Raw genomic sequence first — 27080 nt, forward strand, 5'->3', positions numbered from 1 at the left:
AAATTGAGGCAAGCAGGGATGGACTCCCCCAGTTATTCAGCTGTACCCCAGCTTGTGCAATCTCCAGTGTGTGGTTTTTTTGTTTCCAAACATAAATCAGGTATTGAGATAGGGTAGGATTCACATTACCACAAAAGAGCCTGTAATGATTACAGGCATCCTTACACTTAAAAAACAAACAAGCAAAAAACAATCTCAGTGTTAGAACAAAAGCTCTCTATGTTGTAGCTGTGTGGCACTCACTCCCCTGTGTCCAAGAACTGAAGGGGTCTCAATCCCCTTTGGGAGGAAGCTGGCACGCTCTAATTACAAAGACAACAGACAATAACTTTTAACACATAGAGATGCTCATCCCTGAAGACCTCTTTACACCTCTATACAAACAAGTTGTCATATTAATACACGGAACTGACAGAAATTGCGAGCCTGCTTACATGGTTTCATCTTCATTTTTTAAACATAGGCCAACCTGAAACCCAAGCTCTATGTCAAAATTTAAAACCTAATTTGCAATTTTGGCTCAATCTACTCAATGCCTGTGAAAGTACTTTGACCATTTTTAGTGTTTTATAAATAAGATCTCACATTTTAAACATAACAATAAAATCTAAACTGCCTGTGATGTTGCTAAACTAAATGAAAAGGTAAAATAAAAGACTCAATGACCTTGAATGAATGCAAGTATTTTATATGCTTCTCCTTTCTGTTATAGAACGTTGGCTCCCGGGGCCAAACCAAGATTTAATTAAAGAACTGCTGAGCAATATTACCCAAATAGAAAGCAGAAGCTCTCAATGCAATGACCCTTCACAGTTACTTGCTTAAATTTAGGTATCTAAATCCATATTTGGGCATCTTGAATAAAGCAGCATGATTTACAAATGTCCCAAGACGTTTGCTTTCAGCAAATGATTATAAAAAGATCCTTTACAACAAGCATATGTACTTCATTAGACTGTCATGGCAAACACAAAACAGTTGTGAATATAGAGTTCCTGAGTAGCATACAGAATATTTACTGTTATCACAGAAGGCACCTACCTTGACTCCCATCATGGGCTTACGGTGGTAAGAACAGCAGAGAGCTGCTATCAGAGTTTGAAAAATATTACAGTCCTTGGGCATGTTCAAATCTTTTGTTCTGCAGACCCTTCTGAAGATAAACAGTCACCACCAGCAACTTTCACAGGCTACCAAATGAGCTTGTTTGCATTGCTGCCTGCCAGATCTTCTACACTCCCCCCTACTCATATATCAGCCCGGGAATATTTCCTCAGCTAAAGCTGATGCTATCAATTTAGTGACTTCTGGCATGCTAGCTTCCACCCTGCCATATAAAGAGTGCCAGAATCCTCGTGATCTATTCCACTCACCAATGAAATTCTAACCCTCTGAGAAAGTGCCTCTATTTTGGTATCCCCTTGGATCAGGGTTGCAATGTAGGAATCATTATGTCACAAGCTCAAGGCAAACTCTTCCTTTTGACAATGTACCATACCTGAGTCACTCTCTGTGCCTCTATTGATCTGATCAGTCACTCCAGCTGTCTTTCCGCAGACACAAGGTATGTACATGTTACATCAATAATTCTGTTGTGCATACAAGCGACAAAGGGAGAGAGACAGAGTGGTTGCTTAGGGTTTGCATGATTCTGTTACCTTTTCATAGTCAAACAAGATATTAAATCCTTAAGGCATAGGTAACCAAGGAAAAGGCTGAATCTATTTGTTTTTAATTAGGAAGTTTCTGGCAACCAGTCACAGGAAAACAGTAGCAAGAGGCCAAGAACATCAGCTTGGTCATTGTTAGTAGCATGGCTAACACAACCTTCTGGTGTTTAATTAAGACAGTCTATAAACAACCAGAGCCTGGTACAGGTCCCACACGGCTGTGCAAGCTGTTGGGAAGGAGATCATACTGTGTAAGCTTTGAAAACGTGTCAGCTCAGATAGTCAAAGTTAAAACTAGTCCACAGAGAAAAAGTAGCAGTTATATTTATGCATAAGCTACTATCCTCCAGGAGACTAGAGCTGCCAGACATCAAGACCAGTTACAGACATTACACTTTTACTGGTATAAGTGATCAGAAACTGGTCTATACTTGTGACAGAACAGCTCACCACACAGGCTGATTTAAAAATGGCGGAGCCCAGTGTAAGGTTTACCCCCCCCAACAAAGGGCGAATGTGTGTTCTGTTCGCTACTGATCTAAACTATACCACTTAAAGAGAGCTGCATAACTTAGATGGATTCCACCTCGGGCTTTTTGAATGTCTGTACCTAGCTTAAAGGGCTTGCTTGACTTTAGGGGAAAAAGAGGTACATGAGCTTGTGCTGCTGCTGTTCACCAACTGAGGAAGCCAGAGAGCTACTTCCCCAACATATCCAGATGCAGTCCCCTTCTCTAGTAAGTAGTTCACTGGATGTCCAGTGGGGGACTCACCTCCTTGCACTAAGACTGTGGATCTGCAATGTGTCTAATTCATTTTAGGGCAGGAGGGAGCTGTGCATTCAGGGATGTCAGACAACCCAGCCAGCCACACACTATTGAGCTATGAGAGACATACCAAACACTAAAATTGTCGTGTGATGCTTTTGCACCAGGAAGGAGTTGCTGATTTAATCAGATTTATAAATGTTGTTGAGGGTTTGGCATTTTTATAATGAGATAGCTGAATAGACATCTGACTTGCTACAAAAGTTGCACAAAACTCAGGTGGAACCTGAAACACAAAATGATTGGAGGGGACCTATGTATATGCATGCTCACAGGCCCAATATCACTAACAGCTCCTGGGAGCGCACCCTTGAGCTCAAGCAGTATTACGGCTTGTGCTCTTGCATCAAAAAGCCTTAATCACTGTCAGCTTTGTAAGTGTGAGACGCTATAATGTGCAGTATAGCAACTGGTATAATGACTTAAAATCAGGGGTGGATAAAAATCAACATTTTTTTTAAATAAAAAAATAGGATTTTTATTTAAATCAGACTTTTTTGATTTAATCATATTATTTGATTTTTTGTTAAGATGCTTTTAAAAAAACATAAACCTATATAAAGATAATTTTAATTTACAGTATGTTAAAGCTCAAAGATATCATCATGGAATAAGGATTATTACTTCTAATTATACACGGTGTTTATAAAGTCCCTGTACAACTTTACACTTTAATAACTTTGGATGTACACATGATAGAAGCAAACTGTAAATGGTGATTGAAAGCATAATTTATTACGTTTTAACACAATACAGTTCAAATTTCTAGACTTCAATATAACTGCCATCTTTAATGATACATCATTAAATCTGACTTTCCAACTCATAGAAAACATTTTCCAGTTGCGGCCAAGTGATTTAATGAATTGCACTTGTGATCCTTACCTTATGCACAGCTTATACTATCCCAGGGGTTTTCAACCTTTTTGGATCAGTTTACCCTCAACGGCTGGATGCAAAGTGGGGGTGGAGGGGATGACAGGGGGATGGACTGGATGGTGCGTGGCAGCGCTCCATCCCAGCCTGCCCATGCGTACCCCCTAGGGCCTTCTCAGGTACCCCTGGTACCCCTGGTTGACAATCCCTGCACTATGCTAAAAAACGTAATGAATTATACTTTCAATCGCCATTTACAGTTTGCTTCTATCATGTGTAAATCCAAAATTATTAAAGTTTAAAGTTGCACAAGGACTTTATAAACATCCTGTATACTATTTGAGACAATATATTCATGTAACCTTTTTAGAAAAGTCTTATAAGTAGGTCACAACAGGTCACAGACTATATTAGGGGCCCAATCTTATGGGGTTCCTAGGGGCTCCTCTATAGATTAGTAAAGATTAAAGAAAACCAGTTGATCCAATGGGACTCAGGGCTCAGTCCAGAAGATCCCATTAAGCATCTCTGTGATGCTTAGTTTCAGTTCTCAAACTGTGGAGTTGTGCCTCCAGAGACAGCAGTATATGGAGTACATATATATAGCAGTATGGAGTATATATATATCAGTATATGGAGATGAGAGACAACAGACCTGATTACATACCCATCAGCCCTATTGTCTCTCTGCAAGTGTGTGAACACAGAGTCAAGCCCTTTCTCTCTAAAAGTGCAAAGTTTCACGAAATTAAATGAATAAGGATTGTTGGGGGTGGAGTAGATCTGGGCAAGGAGGAAGAGTCTGGAGATAAATGCAAGGAAGGAGAGGCAGTAGAAACAAAAGAGAAACATTTTGAGCAGAATATTCCAGAACTCTTGAGGAATAAGTTTCTGAGTACAGCCTCTCCACTGATTTGAGATCTAGTGAGGGAATGGTATGGGAAAGGGAAAACCTATCATGGCAGCAGGCTTGCCAGGCTGTAAAAGAGACCCTGTTTGGGAATATTTTAATTAGGGGTGCATTGATCAATATTTCTTGGGCTGATACCAACAGCCAATTATTAACAAGCCACATTGGCAGATACTGATCTGATTGCTGATATGCAACCCAGCAGCTTGGAGAATAGCGTACAGCTGATAAGTCTCTTTGGGGGAAGGGGCAGAGTGGCTCATTGAGGAGGTGCAGAGGGGGGCCTCCTCCAATGCACACACCCCTGGGGGAGGCATGTGCATGGGGGACATGTGCCCCCTGGATCTATGTGTGGGCCAAGGGCAGGCTGCTGCTGCAGGCTGGGGCCATGGGTGGGTGGCAGCGGTGCTGGGAGGGAGTGCTACAGGGGGGCCGAGGGGGGCTACGGTGAATAATGGAGTGGCTGTAACTCCACCCCATAGTCCTCCTCCCAGTGCCACCACTGCCTGCCCCGAACGCAGCCCCGGCTCAACCCCACACTGGGAAGAGCCCAGCCCCAGCCTGCAGCAGCAGCCTGCCCTCACCCCGCATGCAAATCCGGGGGCACACACCTCCTGTGCCTCCCCCAGGGGTGCACACAGCAGTGGGAGCTGCTCTGCTCCCTGTGGCTCCATCCTGTGCCTTACCCTGTCCCTCCCCAGCTGGGCAGTGCCTGCCCCGGCCCCAGCCCCTCCCTCACCATGAGAGCCTCGATCTGCCCCCCCAACCCCTTCCCCCAACAGACTTACCAGCCAGATGCTGGTCTCCAAGCTGCTGGGCTAGCTGCATACATGCTGCGGCTGCGCACATGCATGTGACATTTATTGGTGACATTATTGCCATGTCAGCCAAAAAAATAAAACCAATTGCTGATAGTGCCAATTTTCCTTTTATCAGATGAAGTTCCTCTACCTGTGGGTAAGACAGGCATACGTGCAAAATGCAAGGAGTATAACAAAGAAATGCAAGGCCTGGTTGCCCGAATGAAACAACATCATGAGAAGTGCTCCTTCTCAGGAGGAAGCTGCTTTGAAGATGGTGAAGCAGAACAATTATACCATCAAGGCTTCCTGACCAATGATTTAAATCAATTTGATTTAAATTATATCCACCCTGCTTAAAATCTCTGGTGAAACGGAGTAACTACCAGTAACGAAAAATATCAGTAATGGCTGTGAATAAAAAGTTGGATTTAATTACAAAAACAAAATTAACTTCTGCAGCCGAATCAAATTTGCACAATATATAAATAATCTTCTGAAACTCAATGATATAGGATAATATTTGGGCTCATAGTTTAGCAAGGTTCAAAATGGGATTGGGTATTTATATTTAGGAGAATGATATCTGCAAATGTTTAATTTTAGTCATTTACATATTTAAAGATTTCAAGCAAAAAAAAAGTACTTGGTAGAAAAGATCATTCACTTCTTGCCACAGAAGCAGTTTGATTTGAGGCGATTTCCATGCAGAGCTCAATTCCAAACCCTTTTGTCGGCTATTATCAACTACAAATGCATCAAATGTCATCTTGTTCTTGAGCAGGGGTATGATCTCAAGGGTTCACAGTACCTCCAGTGCACAAACAGAGGCTTCTCTCTTGTAAACTCACAAAGAGCCAAAACTGCCTTTACAAAACCCAGGATACCAGTATCTGGCCCCAAAGAGGAGTGCCTTCGTTAACTTGTGTCTGCACATGCAAGAAGCAGGACTTGGCTGATATAGCCCAGCACTGCTTTCGGCACTGTTTTCAGAAGGGGGTGGAGTAAAGGGAGCAGAAAGAGCACATTCTGGGGGCTGGCCAGCTGGCACTGGAGGGTGGGGTGGGTGGCTCCAATCCATCTACTTCGCCACTCCAGTGTGGCTGAGGAAACCGCAGAACAGACCTCCCTGCCTTCTCCCCCTCCCCCTTCGAGAGCTTCAAATCGATTCGGACCTTTTTATTGGTCCCCCAATCCAATTCAGATTTGGAGATTTGGCCACCGAATTGGGCCAAATCACCTCTGAATTGAATCAGCACCCGAAGCTTCGCACAGCCCTATTATACAGCTCCCCTAAGAAATGCTTTCTCCAAACTGCCTCTTCTGCTGAGGTCTTGGCTTCTCTCACCTCTAGCTGCAAACATCCATAACAGGCATCAAGGAGAATAAGAGAAACAGCTAAGCCATTGCCTTGGAATTTAGCTTTCTTCATGGTCTGGTAAACAATAACTGTAAGACCCAATTTCTTTTAGATCTGCAAACCAAGAGATTTCTTCATCAAATAATCAAAACCAAGAAGAGATGATGCTATTTTAGACCAAGTATTGGTAATCAGCCAATCTACAGAGGACCTATTTATTAAAAATAACCTTAGATTAAGAAATCTCAAATTGATTCTGTTTCAGTTAAATGGAAGCCTAGACAAAAGTGGGTTGGTATCTAAGGTTTTCAATGTTTAAAGGGTAGACAGATGAATAAGCAGCTCAAAAAGGATATTAGAAGTAAGAACCAATCTATGAAGAATGGGAAAATGAATTGATTAGCAAAGAAAGCTAAGTCTTGGATGTCAGGAAGTACAGGAATAAAGCCCAGCTTGCCAAAAGTCAAGCTGAGTTTGACTCTAGCAAAGGAAATTAAGACACATAGTAAAATTTATTTTTAGCTATATAAATACAGTGAGAACAAGGGAAAAAAAAGATAAGGCCATTATGGGGTTGAGATTAAGATTATCAGTGTATGGCCCAAAACTACATGTATTCTTTGTCTCAGTTCTCAATTAAGACAGCATTGAACAAGGCAAAGAAGTCGGAATAGTTAATGGGAATGAGGACAGGGAAATAGAAATTGTTATTTCTGAAGCAGAAGAAAAATTCAGAGCGCTCAATGTACTCTAAAGAGAGGGGACACATTATTTTCTCAAAATTACAAAAGATCTGCCATATGAAATATGAAGTGTGAAAGCAAGGATTTTTAATGCCAATTTGGGAAGTAAGTACCATATGACCAGGGACTAGTAAACAGACTACCTTTATTAAAGATTGGAGGGGAATCGCCCCAAACAGGGTAATCTTATCTCAACAGTATGAAAAGTTTTAGAAAAAAAGTTGAAGGGAAGAATAAAGACATAGAGGTACATGGAGCATGGCATGTACCAAGTGAGAAAGCGACTAGTTTGCCTAGACAGGCTAATCTACCAGTAGTTATGCACCTGAACCTGCATAGTTCATTTCTGGTCAGCTCATTTCTGGCTGCTTAGGTCACATTGGGTTGTCAAAGTAACAAGGAGGCAATCAGAGGTCTGTTGAAGCTTTTACTTCAAAGGTGCTCATTTTCTGATCAGCTAGAGCTCATTAGCAGTTCCACAGCTGATTGGAAACACCCTGCCCTTTGAAATAAAGCCAGCAACCAGCTGGAGCACCTCAGCAGCCCTGCACAGCTGTTTGCTGTGACTCTGTACATTCCCAGTTTATTTGCAAACCTTCATTTTCAGGGGGAGGGGAGAGTGTAGGGTAGGAATGTGCTTGTTCCACAATAAGAGTGTGTTCTTCCAGTTTACCAAATGAAGCTCTGAAAGGCCTCCACATAGGGACACGATCTTAGGAATAGATTTTGCCAGCCCTGCTCACAAGGAATGGGACCTTACTGCTTACCAATTTCCATGAGAAGTAGAGGTAGCAAAAAGCACCAATACTTCAATATACCTCCTGGACTTGAATGGAGTTTCACAAGGCATAAGTCAAGGTAGAATTTGGCCCTAGGATTCCCAAATGACCATAAAACACCAAAAAACAAACAAACCATAGGTAAGTATAAGGGGAAGAAAAGTCTTCAGTCATGAGGTTTTTCTCAAAGGGCCTGGTTCATTCTCCTTTTTCTTCTCCTTCTCTTTGCGCATGAGAGGGGGGAAAGTTGGTGCAGGAGCTCCAGGAGACTCCCTGATTGCAGGCCCAGCTTCCTCACTTCAGTGGGGCTGCACAGACAGCCTGGTGAATCTGGCCTAGTATATTTTTGATGTGGGTGTATGTTTCTCTTTTGGAAGGCTTGTTATTAAGCAGCAATGAAAAAAGTTAAACAATCCAAGATAAACAGCATGGCACAAATCATAAAATCCAACTGCCAGCTCATTATTGTGATAGTCAAAGTAAAGAATCTGTTCAGAAGTGACTACTCACAATGGGCGAATGCCAGAAATAATGATCCTGGCCCTCCAGAAAAATAACACTGTCCTATTTAGGATGACAACTGCTGGCATTCTTCATAAGAACAGCAGTGCAACTGGCAGGAAATAAAGATTGCTTTATTTAGATAACAAATACTACATAATTATTCTGAACTAATTCTAACTGTGCCAAAAAACATGTAAAAATTAATGGGATATTTGTCTTCACCAAGGCTTGATGCCATGTTGCACACATGGCTCTGTGAATCTATGGGCATGGTTGTGAGTATGAAAAAGAGCAAGGGACCAGGAACACACAAGTGAGCACCCCCTTCACAAAGAGCTGAAGAAAAAGAGCTGTGCTATATTACTGACAAGGAACTGGAAACCGGTCTGACCTGTGGTCTGTGTCTTGTACCACTGGCATAAAAACAGGCCAAAGCTGATGTAGCTCAATAGAAGAGAATCACTGCCGTGTGGCAGAGTCCTTTGGCAGTGGCAAGATGGTGCATCCACTTCTACTGTTGTTTGTAGTCTGGCTACTCTAATTCACACTGGGACATCAACCTGGCGTATAGATGATTCAGAAAAACAAAGGATCCATCAAGGGGTTTTTATATAATTTCCCCACTGTTCCACCCTACTTTCTTCTTGATAGCAACCCAGAATGTGGGCCTGTCTTAGAACAGTGTTTTTCTCCCCCTCACCCCAGTTCATATTGATTTACTGGTGACTTTCAAACACATCCAGGTACCAAATGAACAATTAGCTCTGTTTTGTATTTCAGCTGTGTATAAATTGGCAAGGCAGAAATCTTACGTACCTGACAGTATTTGCATTTATGTTTTTCCTGGCTGCCTTTTTTGACTCCAATACTAAATCTCTAAGAAACTGGAAATGTTTTAACACTTAGAAGGGACCCATTAGATTATCTAATCAGACTGGAGCAAGATTCTGTGTTGAGATTAGAGTAGCGTTAAATCCTCTTTCTGTCCTCCACCCATCTGGACTATCCTAGAACCTGTCTAAAATTACACCTGCCCAAACCTGCCACTGACAAACCTAAATTGTTTCTAAGCCCATTTCCAAGGCACCCCCTATGCCTGGCCTTCCAGAGAGAGCCTCAGAAGCCAGCCTTATGCCTGTCTTCCTCAGTTATTGCACTAGGAGAATCCTTCCCAGAGAGATGAAGCTTTAAGAACAACACATTTATGCTGCTCTGGCTTTGCTGTGTGCAAAAGGACTGGTATTTCTGGCAACCACAAATTAAATATGGCAGAAAGAGCTTAAAATGGGTCAGAGACAATTGAAATTAAGCTTGTGAGAGAAAGATGGACACATATATTTGAAATAAACTTGCGTATGGCTTGACTTTACCAAAGCAAAACAAAACAAATCAGTCTACAACCTCACAACTAACATAATTTACTGAAACCAATGGAAAACTGCCTGAGACCTGCTTTCAGATGCATATAATACTTGTAATTTAGGTACATAAGGATGTAAAGGTTTAAGTACATGTGTTATGGGAATAATATGCATTTTAGTTCAAACCAGATAAGGAAATAGATGACTCACCCTATTTAATCTGTACTAAATCAATAAAACATTTAAACATTTGAAACAGCTTAGCATATTCTTCAAGGAAATATAACATCATGATCCCATTTCTAGGTTGCTTTCTAAGAGAAATTAAAATTAGAAAAAAAAAGAAAAGAAAAGAAGAGAGAGAGTGAGGATGTAAACCCAGAATGGCATGACATTGTATCACACTGTGCAATGTTCAATACATAAATCTCTGGTTTCATATATCATACAACCAATTAGTAACATGTCCTGTCAAATGGCACTGGACCATCAATATATCAGACAGAACATGGGCTTTTGCAGATTATACAGTGCATGTGGTCTGATAGTGGTTAGAAATGTAATACCTATAAAATGGCATCTTTAAGACTGTTGGCAAATGTGTTACAAATGAAACATGAGAGCAAAATAAAGCACAAAACCAATCTGAACCTGAGGATTGCAACAGTCTTAATTTAGACGAAGACTCTGGCCTCAGACTGTTTATTTGCTCTTTATTAATACACAAGGAATTCCTCAATCAGGGAAAATGTCCAGTCTCTTTGTATTGACTATCACTGGCATCAGGTCCCACTTCCCCTGGTTCTGGCCCACCTCCAGATTGATATCTGAAGGGACACCTCTACATGCCTAATTGTTCACAACAGAATGCCTTTCATTTTGGAAGCATGGCCATGGGGGAGGAAAGGGAAAGGGAGGAATCTCTAGAAACAGCTACCATGTTGGTCCCCTTCTTAATTCTACTACTGCCTCCAGACTTAAATTTGACGTTCAAAAGCTGGAATGTCTGTCCCACATTGGATTCACATCCTGCCATCTATTTACAAGGCTATTCTTTTTGTAACTGACGCTTTCTTCCCCACACGCTCTCCTTCCTTCCCCTTGCTTCTTGAAGGTTGCAGAATTTCAGACTCTAATCATAATTCATTAGAAAAAGCAACAGGTATAAACTCACTTGTTTGCACTGTAGGGAGTGGTGTGCGAGAGGTCAGAATCATTTCCCCTTTCTCTGTTCAGTCACTATATGTGGTCATGTAATACACAGTCTCTGGCTGTCTCATAGTACAAGAGACAGCAGGTAGAATATAGGTTGCTCTCTATTTGATTTTCAATATGCTTTTGGCTTGGGTTCGTGTGAATGGGTGCCTATCTTTAGCTTTTGATAATCCTAATAATCCCATCTGCATCTTCCAAGTACTTTTGAAAATATAGCCTTTCATAGCAATACACACATGATCTGGCAAGAAGCTTTATTATAATGACTTCCTTTACCCCTTCAGTCTCCTCCTCTTCTTTCCTTCCTCCTACAAAGAACCAATGGAAAGAGCTGCACTAAGGAAGCTATTTGTAAAAGGTTGCATCCATTGTATTGACTCTTCAAAATCCAAGAGCTTTGTTGCATATTCTTGATCATATGCTCTCTCCCTAACAATTAACATGCATGCAGATATACAGCACTCATGTGACTCGTCCTCACTACCCTCTGTTTAATTTGTCCCTCAGCTTCTTTTCTTGCCAGAGTTAGTTCACATTCCTTGTTGTCCCCCATACTTCCTTTCCTCCCCTTTGCTGAGGACTGCCTTCACTGTCTTGCTGGAGGGCAATACTGCACGTGAACAACTGTAATTGGATTGGAAATGACTTAAACCAAACAAAAAAACAAACTTTCACTTCTACTGTAGCAGATTGGGTAGGAGGCCTGAAGTGAGCAATGTATTCCACAAGACACCTAAATAAACAGCCAGACTGGTTTGTCCCACGTCTGTTCTGATGCAAATCAAAGCTCAGGACAATCAGAACTGGGATAAAACCAATATCTGTTTTCATTCCAAGATGACACTTTTTCCAGGACAATCGCAGCTAGTTCAAATTAACTGCCATTCACTCCAGGGACAAGCTACAAATGAAAAGGGCTATGTGGGAAAAGGGATAAGCTGCTCCCAGGTTTTGATTAGGATCAAACAGAATCACTTCAAATGCAATGTCTGTTTTTACCCTTTGATTCTTCACAGAGCCTGAAATCCTTTCCATTTTGGGTCTAGCAACGAACTATGCTCTCGCTCCCTCTTGTGGCTCACAACATTGAAATATATTGTAAAATCTGTTCTGGGAAGTGCAGCCATCAACTAGTCTCTTATCTTTCTAGTCTTACAGGCCTCAAGAGCTTATAACCACTTTAACTACAGCTTTCCATCCCCTCTTATCTTGAGCCATCTCTTTCCACCTTGTTGCATCTTCACCTAACCCATCCAGATCAGTTTTTGTTATCTTCCCATTATTGCCTTGGTCTGCCTTGAAGTCTGATACCCTTCAGCCCAGCTTCCAAAATCTGCCTCACATACCTTCTCTTGTCAGTTCTCACAATATGCTCCGCCTGTTTCATTCTCTGCACTCTTATCTTGCTCAAGACATCACGTCTTTTGTAAAGGTCCATAAGCTCTTGATTAGATCTTCTCCATACTGCATTTTCTTGTACTGTGCCAAGTGTTTTCTGAAGCATTTTGTTTTCAAATACTTATGGCCTTTTTCCATTTCCCTTTGTCAGCATTCAGGATTCACAGCTGTAGAAAAGGACATGTGGAACAACTATACTATAAAGCTAGTTTCTTGAGGTTTTCTTTGATGCCATTATTTTATCCAGGCTCTATAGCAGGGGCGGGCAATTTCAGACAGAGGGCCGTTTACCAAGTTTTGGCAAGCTGTTGAGGGTCGCATGGGTAGCCCCACCCCTTGACAGGTGCCCCACCCCCTGGTTGCCATCTTGTGACCGGAAGTCCTGCCCCCTATCCCTGACCTTTGCCACCCTAAGTCCCTCCCCTTGCCCTCAGAAGTACTCCTTTCAGCAAGGGGTTTTGCCATCTCAGAACCAGAAAAATACCAAATTATATTCTAAAAATCAAACATCTACAGCATTTATTAATTTGATTTAAAAATATTGTTGCCCTGATTTACGTGCGTTTGTGTATTGTACACAGAGGTGATTGCACAATAGTTTAAATGAAGTCTTACTCTTGTATATAATAGGGGGTGCATATAGGTTTGTGGGGGGCTGTGGGTATGTGGGGTGTGGGTGGGCATGGGGGTCGTGGAGGGCAAGGGTGCCTGGGGTGTATGGGTGTGGGGGTTCGCATGTATGGCAATGCGAGGGGGGAGGTGTGGGTCCATGTTTGTAGATTTCAGAGACATTAGGGCTGGAAGGGATCTCGCAAGATCACTGGGTCCAACCCCCTACCCAAAGGGCAGGCAGTCAGCAGGGGTCAAATAATCCCAGCAAGATAGGCATCCAAGTGTTTCTTAAAGGAATCCAGAGTAGGTGCCGGCATCACCTCTGGGGGAAGTCTATTTCAAGGCCTCGGGACACGGATGGTAAATAAGTTTTTCCTTATGTCCAGCCTAAAATGGTCTTCCAAGAGTTTGTGACTGTTGGACCTAGTCTTCCCATGGGGTGCCCTGGTGAACAGACGTTCTCCCATTTCCTGGTGCATACCCTTTATATACTTATAAGCTGCCACCAAGTCACCCCTGAGCCTATGCTTTTCCAGGCTGAAGAGTTCCATGTCTCTCAGCCTCTCCTCAAAAAGTCTGCTCTCTTGTCCTCTAATCATTCATGTGGCTCTCCTCTGGACTCTCTCAAGCTTCTCCACATCCTTTCTGAATTGCGGAGCCCAGAACTAGACACAGTATTCCAGCAACGCCAAGTAAAGTGGGAGGATGACTTCCCAGATCTTGTTTGAGATGCATCAGAAGATCCACACCAGAGTTTTGTTTGCTTTGCCGGATGTGGCATCACATTGGTGGCTCATGTTCACCTTGTGGTCAATCATGATCCCCAAGTCTCTTTCAGACATGGTACTAGCTAGCATAGCACTGCTGAGCCTATAATTATGGGGGGAAAGAACTCACACAAGGTGGAGCACCTTGCATTTCTTGGTGTTGAATGCCATCAGGTTTTGATCCACCCACCTTGTAAGCCTGCCGAGGTCGGTCTGGATTCTCTAGGGTAGCTACACTTCCCCATAGTTTGTTGTTGTCAGCAAAATGCCTGCATGCACACACACACTGCCCCTGCCTACGTGCGTGTGCGCACATGCGCGCACGCATGCACACACACACACCAGCAGGGCCCTATGCTCCCCAGTTTGGCAATGTAACCGGAGCAGGGTCAGGGCAAGAAGAGAATGAAATGGCTGGGGGTGGGGCAGGGCTAGACTGCTCAGTTCTGCTGAGGGCTCCCCCTGGGCCCTACTGCCCCTGGCTCCTGTCAGCTTTGACAGGCAGCCAGGAGCAAATAAATATTCATTTACTAATTTTTTAGGGGCCCTGTGGGCCAGCTAGAATGGCCTGGCAGGCCGAATCTGGCCTGCGGGCCAGATTTTGCCGGCCCCTGTTCTATAGGCACATATTAGCATTGTAATTTTTGCCTTAATTTCTTCAGTTATTTGATTGTCCTCAGTGATTACTGTTCCTAACTATTTAAATTTCTCTATGTTTTCCACATAGTCATTCCCTATCCTTACCTTCCTGTGAACTTGAGGCTTATTTCTGGATGTGATCATGTACTTAGCCTTGCTGACAGTGATATCAAGCCCAACTTCTTTGGCATTTGACTGTGATCTCTATATTCTTTTGTACTATTTCCATTTCCTTTCCTACTAGACAGATATTATCTGCATATGCAAATACTTGGTACAGTCCATTCAGTTATGGACCTTTTCCTTCATCTTCAATGGCGCTTATAACCTTCTCAAACATCAAGCTGAAAAGCATCAGTCAGAGTACATCCCTTTCTTTGAGCCTGCTATTGATTTCCATAGGATTATATTGCATTCCTTCAGTTCTCAAGAAACTCTTTATCCTTCTTTGCACACCTTAGTAAGACATAGCAGTTTTTTTGGATTTTTTTTAGAAAACAAGTCTCCTTCCTATTTCAAAAGACTTGAGCCTCAGCTCTCTAGCCTTTTTCTCACTAGAATATTGAGCCACTGAAGAACAGTTCCTTCCATTGAACCCATTTTGAAAACTAGTATACCAGCAATACTACAAGTGCTAGCACAAAAGAGACAAACCCGTTTCAGCATTCCTTGGATTTGGCTTTTGCCACAAATGTCCCGAGTGAGGGCTGCTGAAGGGAAAATGCTTTGATGAACAAACCAGAGTGTTTATCCCCTTCTCCAAAACTGTCTGATCTCAGTACACTGTGCAAAACTGTACTTCATCTAGACAGAGAGGAAGAACAGCTCCATCATCTACATCTAGCTTCCCCAGAGAGCTTCACCCCTTACTTACAAATATGGTTTTGGCTACACACAGTGTGCTTACCAGTCCAGACTGGACTATCAAAATGGATTTGAGATTGTAGGTGGTAGCTAGCAATGCTGAGCATCTCTAAATGCTTTATCAGTAGAACAAGTTGCTGGAAACAGACTGGTGCTTGGATTGGCTTTCAGTGCACCTTTTATGGCTAATGCACCCTTTCTTTGAAACTTCAAGATCTTCAATGGATCAGGACCCTACCACTTAAGTGACTGTTTCTCCATCCATCACCCATCAATCACAGCACTACTCCAAGCAACACAGCTGAGAGCGCCCAAGATGAAACGTTGGAGAATCAGGGCATGGGAGGCTCCTGCTCTTCACTCAACAGTTCCTAACATCTTCTGCCACGGTTTTGGACACATTATATCATCTTTCCTCCCTTCCCCTACACCAGTGATTCTCAGCCAGGGCACTCTGGGATGCTACCACATCCTTTGAAGGGCGTCATGAGGTGTAACAAGTTAAGTGAGGTGTGAGGAGGTAAGCAGATAAGTTAAGAAGATGAGCCAGGCTCAGGCTTGTTCCTGCTTGAATGATCCCCCACCCATACTGCCCAGCTCTCCCATGTAAACACGGTAATATATAAAATAGTTTTGGAAACTGGGTGCCACTCAATTCATAAAATTTATGGAGGGGTGTCTTAAGTCCGGTGAATGGTGTTTCAGGTCTGAAAAGGTTGAAGACCACTGCCCTATGCAAACAATCATGCAAAAGCTCAAAGTCTTTGATACAAAGGAAAGATGTTGTAGTAGGATTCTGAGCCACAAATAAAGTTTTAGGATTGCTGTTCCCAGAAGGCAAAATGTAGTCCCTTATTTTTCACCCTGTTTAAAATGTCTTTGAAAAGGTACCAATTCCTTTATTATTACTCATACTCTTACCTCAGAGGCAATGCCACATGGAGGACTCAATGACATTGTCAAGAGATGTGTAGAACTGGCAACATTTGAAAGCCACAGCTGTTTCTCTAAAATGTCTCTGTTAGGATTCTCTAGGAGCTCCAATAAAAAATGTGCTTTAGAACATTTTGGGTAGACAAAGGGGAAAAAGACATTTCCCTTAAAAGTGCAGAAAGTTTCCTCTATATAGGAAACAGTTGGCATGTGTAACAGATATAGGCTTCAGGTGAAAGCTAAAGACGCAGTAGGTCAGGAGATTGAACATCTAGACTTTACTTCCAGCTTTGCCTTAGTATCTATAAAAATGGTACTTATTTATTTCACAAAGAAGAGAGAGGAGGAATGACTGGACAATGGACATAAAGCAATAGCCAAGTTTTAAATCTTGCCCTGGAGCCAATAGATACCTTCGAAATTAGCGCAATATACTCTTTTATAGACAGGCATACTTTCAGATCAAAGCTCAGCAATAACAACTGTAGTGAATTTATGCTTTGATGATTCAGGATCAGAGGGAACTTAAAGTTAATGATTAAAATACTCAATCAGAATATGGTTATTAATAGAATCATATTTATTCTTAAAAGTCAGAGATAAGATTATTCTTTAGCATGAAAACTTGGCCAATAAAAGTAGTAACAGAAACATCACCTCAAGCACCCACAAGTGGCTAAAACTCTGTGTAAGAATAAGAATTGCTCCCCACATCAGTGTTGCCAACCCTATCTTAGTAACAGAGGAGAGAAAGTAATAGCTTTTCTCACAATGAAGGCTGAGATAACTTTCTACTAAAAACAGTAGCAAGTTATCTCAGCCTTCATTGTGAGATCATGTAAATTTGTTAATCATTATTGTCCCCAGCTTTTCAATGAGAGCACATCAACTGCTGTAAAGATGCACTGGAAACCTATATTTGCCCAAGAAAAATTCTAGCAATAGTCATGGATATTACCATTCCATCAAGAGTGTTCTGTGATTAAACCTGTTAGGGAGATTTTTAAAATGAGCTTGCAGGAGTTAGCTACCCAACTCATTGAATTCAGTTCGGATTTGGACATGTAGTACTCTTCAGGTCTTTTGAAAATCCCAGTTATAATTGAGACCAGTCCTGTGCATCTAATCTAGTGCGTTTAGAAGCAATTGAAATCATAAATATTTTATTTTTAAACAAATAGGGGATGTCCTTCCTAGTGTGAAATATTAAGCATATATGAAACCAAAAGTATCATTTTCCGTTCTATGCTTCTGAAAGCTCTTCCATTCCAAAGGACAGTTACAAAGATTTAAGTCTTTTGACAGCCATACTAGAAATGCAAGACTATTGCTACACTTAAACAGTTCTGTGATGTCATTCTCCTGATCTACAGTTAGAGGGCAGAGTGCAACCACCAGCCACTTTTCCATCAAGCTTTGGGTGGGCAGTGGTAGGAAGAAACAAAACAGGAGATAGATAAGTAAATGAACAGATTCAACACCAGAAAAACTGACACGACACCTTCTCTCTGAAATATACCGGTGAACTATGCAATGGCTGTATTGAAGCAGATTTTTCAGACCATTTGTAGGCAACCATCGATCCTCTGTATCATGGTGTACACATAAGGGGTCTACCTGATGAAGAGGAATACCTGATAAATCTGTTTGTAGCTGACAAACCCAATTTGAGAGTGATGCAGCTTGTTACAAGTTCTATTGAAAAAGTTAAACTTATAAAAAGTCTTGTTGAAGATGCTTTATTGCATTTTCAAATTAAAAAAAAGTGTCTGTGCTGGTAGGTTTCACCACTTTGACAAACAGTTGTTCATGTCACAAAATCTTTGTAAACTGAAGTGTGTTGAATCAAGGGGACAGGAGCACTGTTTTTATTTCTGCTTATGGAAGCATATCCTGCCTACAGGCTTCCCCATTAAATGTACCTTCTCCTTTGATACTGTTACTGGCACCGCTGTTCGGTTTCATTGCCACTGCTGCAAAGGAAAATTTTGGATCTGAAAGAAATCCTCTCACTGTTTGGCACTGAAAAATTCTGTTTGGGTAACCATCCCAAATCACTTGTAGACAGGGTTAGAAATCTGGCAAACGCTGCTCAGAAGTTCTAACATGCATCTCATTATAAAAGTCTCCAGAGGGCAGTGTTACATAGCAACTAATTTTATCACTAAACAGGTATTGATTATGCAGGTGAAAACATTTCTGAAATGGGCTGTTTTCTGGATGAGAAAAGATTTCTATGAAAGTTTCACTTTGCCCTGGGGATGTCCTTGAAAAGTACCAAGGAGGGAACTGTTTCCCAACCTATTAATATTTTTTATGTCAAGGGGGAAAGGTTGAAAAGAATAAATACTATATTCAACCTTCCTGCTATTCTAATGGAACTCTTCCCAATAAGCCTTTGTTGGCATGGACACTAATTCTGTATGTGGATAAATGACATACAACAGGGGTTGTCAACCAGGGGTACGCCTACCCCTGGGGGTACTTGGGAAGACCTAGGGGGTATGTGTGGGTGGGCAGGGACAGAGTGCTACCACCCACCACCCCATGCCCCCGCCTACCAGGAGCGGGGCTGGGGGGCGGGGGGGGGCGAGGGCAGCAGTACTCCTCTGTGGACTGCACAGGCACTGCCCCGATGGCCGGACAGTTGGGGGGGGGGGGGGGAAGCTCACACATGGCTACCTCCGCCCCTATCCACCACCCCACACTGCAGCCGCTCCTCATCCAGTCACGCCCCCCCCCCCCCCCCCGGCATCCGGCCGCTGCAGGTACACTGATTAAAAAAGGTTGAAAACCCCTGACCTACGACTAAGTCATCATTAGTAAGAAATCATGATTACTGTCAGAATTCATGGAAGTCAGAGAGCTGCAAAAAAGGATTTGCTTTGTTTCATTTGGGAATCATAATAAAAAAGTGATAGGTCTCTAAAATAGCTCGACTTAACACCCAATAAATGACCAGAAAAACTACTTGTAGTTGAGAACTCCATAAAATATCAGAGTGCATTGCAAAGCTATAGGAGAAATGTAGTTAACACAGAGGCTGCACTGTGAGCAAAGTTTTGGTTTCAACTGTGTTGGATTAAACCCTCAAGGTGACAATTATGCTACTATATTCCCAGCAGTCTCTTGGGCAAACGAAAAAGAAGGTACTGGTATAGCACAGTATAACCATTTCACTAGAGTTTCACAAAGAAAAAAAAAAGGCATTTTTGTAGCTCTAACTTCCTTATGCCAGAGGAAGTTCTCTGAAGTACAATTCTAAATATAAACAAACTTCATGCCCATCCTCAGCAGACAGTCAGTCACCAATTTTGTAATCCTTCCACTGAAGGATTAACACATTTCGAGATGCAGCCCACAACTCATCAGCGATGCACCAAATTAGTATGTTGGTCACTCTCATCAGGCAGCATGGGAAACATTTCATAAGATTTCCACTTAAAAACGAAATTAATACATTCTTCTGCCTTCCAATACTGTCCTAGCTAATGACTGAAAATAAACACTTCCATTAAAAATCCTCTGAGATATCTGCAGTGCATGGGAGGAGTATGGCTGATTATCTTTAGTTTATAGGAATCTGAAATTTAAAATAGCCCAAATGTCCTCTTACACATTCACAGCTGGCACTGTTTGATCCTCTCCCTCACAGCGGCATGTAGTTTATTCTGTGGATAAGCAGACCCAAGCAAAAAAAACACTCCAAAAGCAAGCAATGAATCTATTATGTGGTTCATAAAACTTGTAAAAAATCTCACGGAATGTACAACGTGCTATTGTTTTTCTAAATCTCTTTCATGACTTTGTTAGCAGACTAACTCAAAGCAGACTAGCCTGTTTTCACTTCTGCAATAAAAGAGTATTCTGCAAGAGCCATTTAACTGTGACCATGGTTTCTGCAGTACTGTGAACACAAAGGAAGGGTTGAAGTCATATGGCCACTTTTCAGTACTCAGACTCCCGCACATCAGTAGATTTTTCCTTAGAAACGGCTTTTGCATAATTAGCTCTCATTATGTGCTGGATGACCTCATGCATCAATATTCAAGATGCAGTAAACTACCATTTGTGAGCTTTAATTTAGAGATTCAAGTATTAGAGGCCCTATGGAATGTCTATAGTATCTTCGCTGAAAAAGAAGATTTTCAAGGATTAAGGTTACAAATGAGCAATCTAAAAATATATGCTCTTATGCACTGTTGAGCAGAATCAGCACAAAGGAAAATTAATTCCTTTTGCTTTCACTCTGGGCAGAGCATTTCTAGACAGGTCTCTCAATTCCTCTCTTAAATTCAAGTAATTATTTACTTCAGACAACATTTTTGGCAAGGAAAGAAAAGATGTGCTGTATCAGTTTACCTTTTTCATTCATATCTGCAACAACAGGCTATAAACATCTCCATCTTTTATAACTACTTCTGCCTGCAGTCCATGGCATGTGTTTAACACTGTTGAGCTTATTTATCGTCCAGACACTAGGCACACTGTAGTTCTTCAAATCCAGCCAGTAATGATATTTTTCCTTCTGCCACATTCCACTGAAAACTGAATTTCAGCTCTTCTAGGACTGTTTGCCATTTCCAAACAGGAGCACTTTTTTGAACAAGTGCTAGCCAAACCCATGGAAGTCAGCCTAACTGATCTCAAAGAAGCACTTTGCACACTGGAAAAGCAGTGTTAAAAATGTACCTGCAGTCTTGCCAAGGTCAACTCCCTGCACAGTCTTCTTACATGTTGTGCACCAATGCTTCAGCTGCTGTCAGTATAAATTCTATTTAGGTTAGAAGAGCTCCATGGAAATAGACCAACTGAGGGTTGCAACCTATTGGTTCTATCAAAGCAAGAATAATCTGTGAGAGATTATGAGGAGACCTTGATTCCTAGGTCATAAAGTGAACGTGCATAAACATGTAGGCCAAATCCCTCTACCTTTCAGTGCTCCAGCAACATTCCTTATCCTGCTGGGGTCCCTGTCACAGGAAGCCTGCAGAGCAGCACCTGCACAGAGTTGAGGGACCACATTTGAAGGCAACCAACACCCACTGTGCCCTTCAAATGCGGGTGAATGTGTTACTATTATTTGGGTAGCACTGCCAGCGAGCAGACTCTCTCAGGATGAGAGATCCAAATATATACCAGCATTCTATAGTATAGAGAGTAGATAAAAGCAGAATTAGGCCAAAGCCCTTATTCCCAAAGGGTGTACAATTTAACTAATCAAACAAAAAGTGGATAAAAGGCAACATGAAGAAATATAACCACCTTGGGTAATGGGCACTGCGTCAATAGCTCCAAAGTTTGATTGGACATACATTTACATTTAAATTTAAATTTGTTTTCAGCCATCCAACATTTCTCTCTGGGAAGGCCTAGGAGGCAAAGAACTATGTTTGCTTGCATGCATCAGACAGTTCAGCCTTAGGAAAATTATCTTGCTCACGGCTAGAACTTTGGAAATACTCTTACTGATGAATCAGTCTTTTCCTTTTTATTTTTTTACTGCTCTTTCCTCCCACCCCACCACCATTTTACTTACTTTTAAGGATTATCCTTTGTTTATCCTTTATCAATGTAATTTCCTTCTCTAACAAATGTGTCAAAGATTACCTAATAAGAAGAGGTGAGGTAACTAATGGAAAATCCTGAGCATGCTTCAACTTCATGAGCTTAAAACAAAGTAAACTGAGACTTTGTGCTTCTTGCCAAAGAAGCTCATAATGCAAATGCAAACTACAGTGGGGGACAGAAGCACTACTGGATGCTGCAGAAGCAACTGCATTAAGCTTAAGTGACTTTATAGAATTATAGTTCAACACAGTTTACCTCTTTCCACTGGCAGCATCATTTGACCAAACAGCTGAGAGAACTTTAAAAGCTGTATAAATTTTGTGTTTGTTTTTAACTCTCTGATATTTCCAAGGGTACAACTCCTTCTCTTCACTCCCAAATACAAATAAAAATAACTGAAAGTTCTTGAGATGTTTTCTCCATTCTTTGCACAGCAAGATTACAAGTGATGCTCACAGAATTCAAGACAATTTTTGTCATCTGACGTTTCACAACAAGGTATCCCCCTCAGCTATGGACAGAAGTTACACGTAAACTGGTATAAGTGATAGGAAACCATTTCAAATCTATAACACAACAGAAGTTCAATGCACATAAACTGCTTTCAAAATGGCTGAAACCAGCTTAAGATAAACCTGGATAGATGTAGTCTAGGGTTATCATACGTCCAGGTTTTCCTGGATGTGTCCTCTTTTTGGGTTCTCCCATCCCTGTCCGTGCAGTTTTTTAAAAATATCAGCAAATGTCTGGGAATTTGCTCTGCCTCTGCTTTCCTGATACTTCCTGGCTCGCCCCAGCAAGAAGCTGCTTGGGGCCAGGTGTAGTGGGGGAAGGTGACTGGAGGCTGGGGAATCACATGGTCTGCACACAGGCCCCAGAAGCTGCAGGCAGATAAGAGTGAGTGTGTATATGTGTGTGCATGTGTGTGTGTGTTCTGGGGTTGCAGCAGGTTGGGAGTAAGAAGCACCAGCAGGGCTGGGTGAAGCAGGGGGCTGTGGGTCCGGAATGAGGGGTATCAGCAGAGACAGGGGGGCTATGGCTTGGCAGTGAGGGATACCAGCATGGTGTGGGGGGCAAGGTATTGTAGGCCAGGAGTGAGGGGCAGCAGCAGGGCTGGTGGGGGCTGAGGCTTGGGAGTGAGGGGCAGGGGCAGGGCACAGGCTGCCCCTCCCACAATCATATACCCCATTCCTCCTTCCCCCTGCCACAGGTGTCCCCTTTTTTGAAACTGGAAATATGGTAACCCTAGTAGCATCAGGCTTAACTGAATTAGGTTAAATTGGTTTATTGAACTTCTGTCCCAGATCCCCTTCAGAATCAAAAGTGAATGCCCGGTTTATTTGCTTATCGGTTCAATCTATGTAGCTTAAACTAACCTGCAAAGATTGAATTGATTTAGCCTCAGGCCTTGTGTAGGTCTCATTCTCATTTTTTTAAATAGCTGTTTACAATCTGAAGAGTTTTCCCCATCAGAAAATTCTTATTCTAAGGCAGTGATTCTCAGTTATGGTTTCATGATGATTCAAAAGATAAATCCAGAGATTTAATATAGGAATCCATAGCATCAAAAAAGACTTTTTATGGTCTTTCTAGCTTATTTGTAACAGAAGAATTGCTCTATTTTCTTTCTGTAGTCAAAAAGTCAAAGCTAAGAGCTGGCATTTTCTGGAGGTATCTTGAGTTTAATGAGGTTGAGAAACACTGTTCTCAAGGCTTGTCTACACTTACCTACTTCTGCTGGCAGACAGCAGCTGCCACTGTCCAGCCACCAGAGCACATACACATCTATGAGACAAGGATGTTTGTGGGCAATATCTTTTATTGGACTAACTGTATAGTTGGGAGGGATATAGACAACCATCCAGGTACGAAGTATCCAGCCTCAGCTCTAAGGCAGATCAAAATGTGATTTAATGACTCAAGTCCACACCTTAATTACTGACAAAAAGATGGGATGCTCCTAATGGAGAAGATTCTTTACCATCTTTTTATCATTCACCAAGACCAATACACTACAGAATCAGCAAGTCAAGAACCTGTTCTTTTTGTATGCCATGTTAATGAAACTGCAATCATAACAGCATAATACTATGAAAGAACACTGAGGAATACAAAATGAATGACAATTTCCATTGAGTAGCTAGCCAAAATAGCTATAGCTGTAAGAGTTTGGAGCCACATTTCCCTACAAAAGAGAACAATACCATACACATTTATTGATAACCATACACCTTTCTGGGAAGTTTGTCTCCTCTGAAAACTGAAATAGTAAGTATTAAATCCCAGCAGAGAAAGGCACATATATTTTATAAGCAAGCCAGCTATAAAACATAACATTCTCAACTGCTTTCTTTCTTCATATAAAGCAGGGTCACCAATTCAGAAGGCTTGGGTGAGATTCCAAATGAAGTAACCCTGGTGTAAATTTTGAGGTAACTCCTCTAACTTCCCTGCAATACTCAGCTTTCAGTTTCACAGTTGTAAAGCCACAATTCAGCCCCTCATCTTCTTTGGACCTTGGAGTCATTGTTAAAGCATAATGCATTTTTGAGAAATAACAATCCCTTAAGATCTCAGGGGGCTAATTCACTGGCAAGACACACAACACTATTTCAGAAGCACTCTATACCACCCAAAATACCATATCTAGGGCTTCTTTTGGTGTTTCCCTATTGCTTGCCAGAACCTATTCTAGAGTGCACATAAGTGTTCATATTAAACTGCATTTGATACGGCATATCCAAAGTTATGAAGCAACTTCTCAAAACTTGGATGTTGTATGGAGGAAAGATACAAAACATATGGTGTTGCTTGGTCTCAGATTATTTCAGACACACTGGAAACACCGAGGGTGAAGTTACATGTTACCCTCAGACCATACTAAATCTGTAGAAGGTTAAGCAGCGTTAAAAGTTAGAACGGGCTGTGAAACATGTTAAGGCTTAATACTGTTTTTTGCCTGCACAGCTCCAACTTGCCACTAGAGGGATGAGCAAGGGCAGGGCTATACATCAGGACACCTGGGCTCTATACCTCCTTGTGGGGGAGGAGGCTGGGAGCACTGCATCCTGGGATGCTGGAAGATTGCAAATTGCTCCTATTATCTCTGTGGAGCAGACTGAAGTTACCCTATTACAAATCAGGTAAGCATGGCCCAGGGTTAACCCCTTCCCTGAAGGGGCATAATTGAGATGCTCAAAAGGCACTTATAACAAATTAATGAGCTTTAACAGACTATACTAAAATGGGAGTGTGGGCACGTGTGTAATGTATAACTTCACCTGGGAGTTTGGTTCTCAAGTCATTTGGGCCATAGTTGTGAAGTGTGTGCTCAATCACTGGCCAGTTTGTTTACATGTTTTTTTGTACTACCTCTGTCTCCTCTTAAGTATTACTGATCAAGAGCCTTGACAACAGGAGGTTTTAACTCCATGAAAGCTGCTGTTTTTTCCAGCACAGTTGAATTTATACTTATGTTAAGAATATTGTTGAAAGCTATAAAGGCCTAACTTTGGCATTTTGGGGGTATCTTCTGAGGTATGCCCCATTTCTTCTTTTACCTTCTCCAAAAAAACAACCATATGGGGAGGAAAAACAAGCCCATTTAACCAAATTTAGTTTGAAAAATATATATTAAAATAATTATAAATAGTCTCTATTTAGTAAAATAAACTTCTCCATTTCAGGGTATATTCTTGCTCAAAAGAAACAATTCCTGTTTTCCAAGCTGATTACTAAGTACTTCACCAACCTATTTTTAGTGTTTACTTCAAAACGTGTAATTAATTTCCTTTCTCTGTCTGAAAACTCAGACTGCAATACTGTTCGACTGCACAGGAAAACCATATTCATGATTTGCAACAGCCATTTATTTACACAAAATATTTGGGGAAGGATTTGAAAGAGTTATAAATTGATACTATACCTTCACATACTCCATAGCTGGATCCAGCATATTCTGATCTCTACAAAGCAAAAATATAGCAGTGAGTCCAATATTTTCTTATTTAAGAGCAATATATTTAATTAGTGAAAAAACCTACATAAAAATCAATATGTTATCACTTTAATGTCTTGTGCTCGGTTTAGCAAGATGTCTGTAAGTGTTGCTTCCCTCCTGAAAGTCAGCACTGGAGCCTCTATTAATTCATCTGAGAACTCATTACACAGTTTTGAACAAAGAGGACAACATTTCAACAGATGGCTAAAAATAGCTATATTTCTGTCCTTTGTAAACCTAAATGTTTTCTGAACTTGAATATTATGCAAGGGGAGGTCATTCTCTACTTTATAAAGCAAGATGGCTTTCTGTATTAAAACAATTAAAAGCAAATCTTTTATTTGAGAATGTTTTAAATTCTTTTGAAGAAATTTCCCCCAAACTTCATCAAACACATAAAAATCTCCATTATTTAAATGAATGTGTGATCATCAAAATAATTTAAAAGCAATTAAAAAGGCAGATTTCCAAGTGCTTCTGAATTCAAATGAAGAAATAGAAACTTTTTCTAACCAATTATCAGTGCCTTTTCTAGACATTGACAATGCAAACATCTTTCAAATTTTATATTTATAAAGCTTTGCTCTGGGAATTGGGGGTAGAATGGGAATTAATTGGGAGAAAAAACCCCTACTGTATTTGATTGCAAGTTCAGAGTTCTCTTTCCTAGTCTTCCTGTCCCTTCTTCTACACCCCCAAAAGGGCCATTAAAACCAACTTGACAGTATGTAGTGGGTTATTTTAGCATTTAGTGGGTTAATATTTTGGGTCCCAATTCTCCTGTAGGATTTTGCAAGGGCAATAGCAACTCAAGGTCTTTACTGATAACTAGCAAACTGCCTGTCAAGAACAGGGGAGCTGGGATGGAGGAGGGGGGAAGCTTGCTAACCCTACCCCCCCACCTCCCAGGAGTGAGGGGTGGGGGGAGCTTGGCCCCACCATCTTCTCTGTCCCCCTCCATCAACCACCTGCAGGGAGGAAGGTGCTGCCGCCACCTGCAGGGAGGAGGGCTGGGGGGAGGGGCGGGTGCAAGGCCGGCAATGCTGGTCTCGCCCCTCTGCTCTCACCCCTCCTCTCTGTCCCCATGGCAGCGCTCTGCCATGCTACCACCACCGCCTCCTATCTGTAACACTCTTGGAGCACTCGAGTTACTGAAACAACCAATCATAGTGGTCCAAGAGTGACAGACAGACAGACTCAGCCCTTTATTATATTAGATTACTGACACACACACACACACACACTTTTTAA

At 41.6% G+C, this 27080-nt stretch overlaps 1 protein-coding gene across 8 annotated transcripts in view; it reads right to left on the reverse strand.

Annotated features, from left to right (window-relative positions):
* BCAR3 (BCAR3 adaptor protein, NSP family member) overlaps window positions 1-27080 on the reverse strand; it is a 140907-nt gene that overhangs the window by 40241 nt on the left and 73586 nt on the right. For 7 of the 8 annotated variants that reach the window (XM_019479038.2, XM_019479037.2, XM_019479044.2 and 4 more), the window contains one exon: window positions 25755-25794. In XM_019479038.2, the coding sequence (XP_019334583.1) occupies window positions 25755-25794 (40 nt within the window). Of the gene's footprint in view, window positions 1-1041; window positions 1143-25754; window positions 25795-27080 lie in introns of those variants that run through there. The other variant, XM_014599694.3, reaches the window with a different exon arrangement.

Source organism: Alligator mississippiensis, chromosome 5 (assembly GCF_030867095.1).
Source record: "Alligator mississippiensis isolate rAllMis1 chromosome 5, rAllMis1, whole genome shotgun sequence".
In the NCBI taxonomy this organism is placed as follows: domain Eukaryota; kingdom Metazoa; phylum Chordata; order Crocodylia; family Alligatoridae; genus Alligator; species Alligator mississippiensis.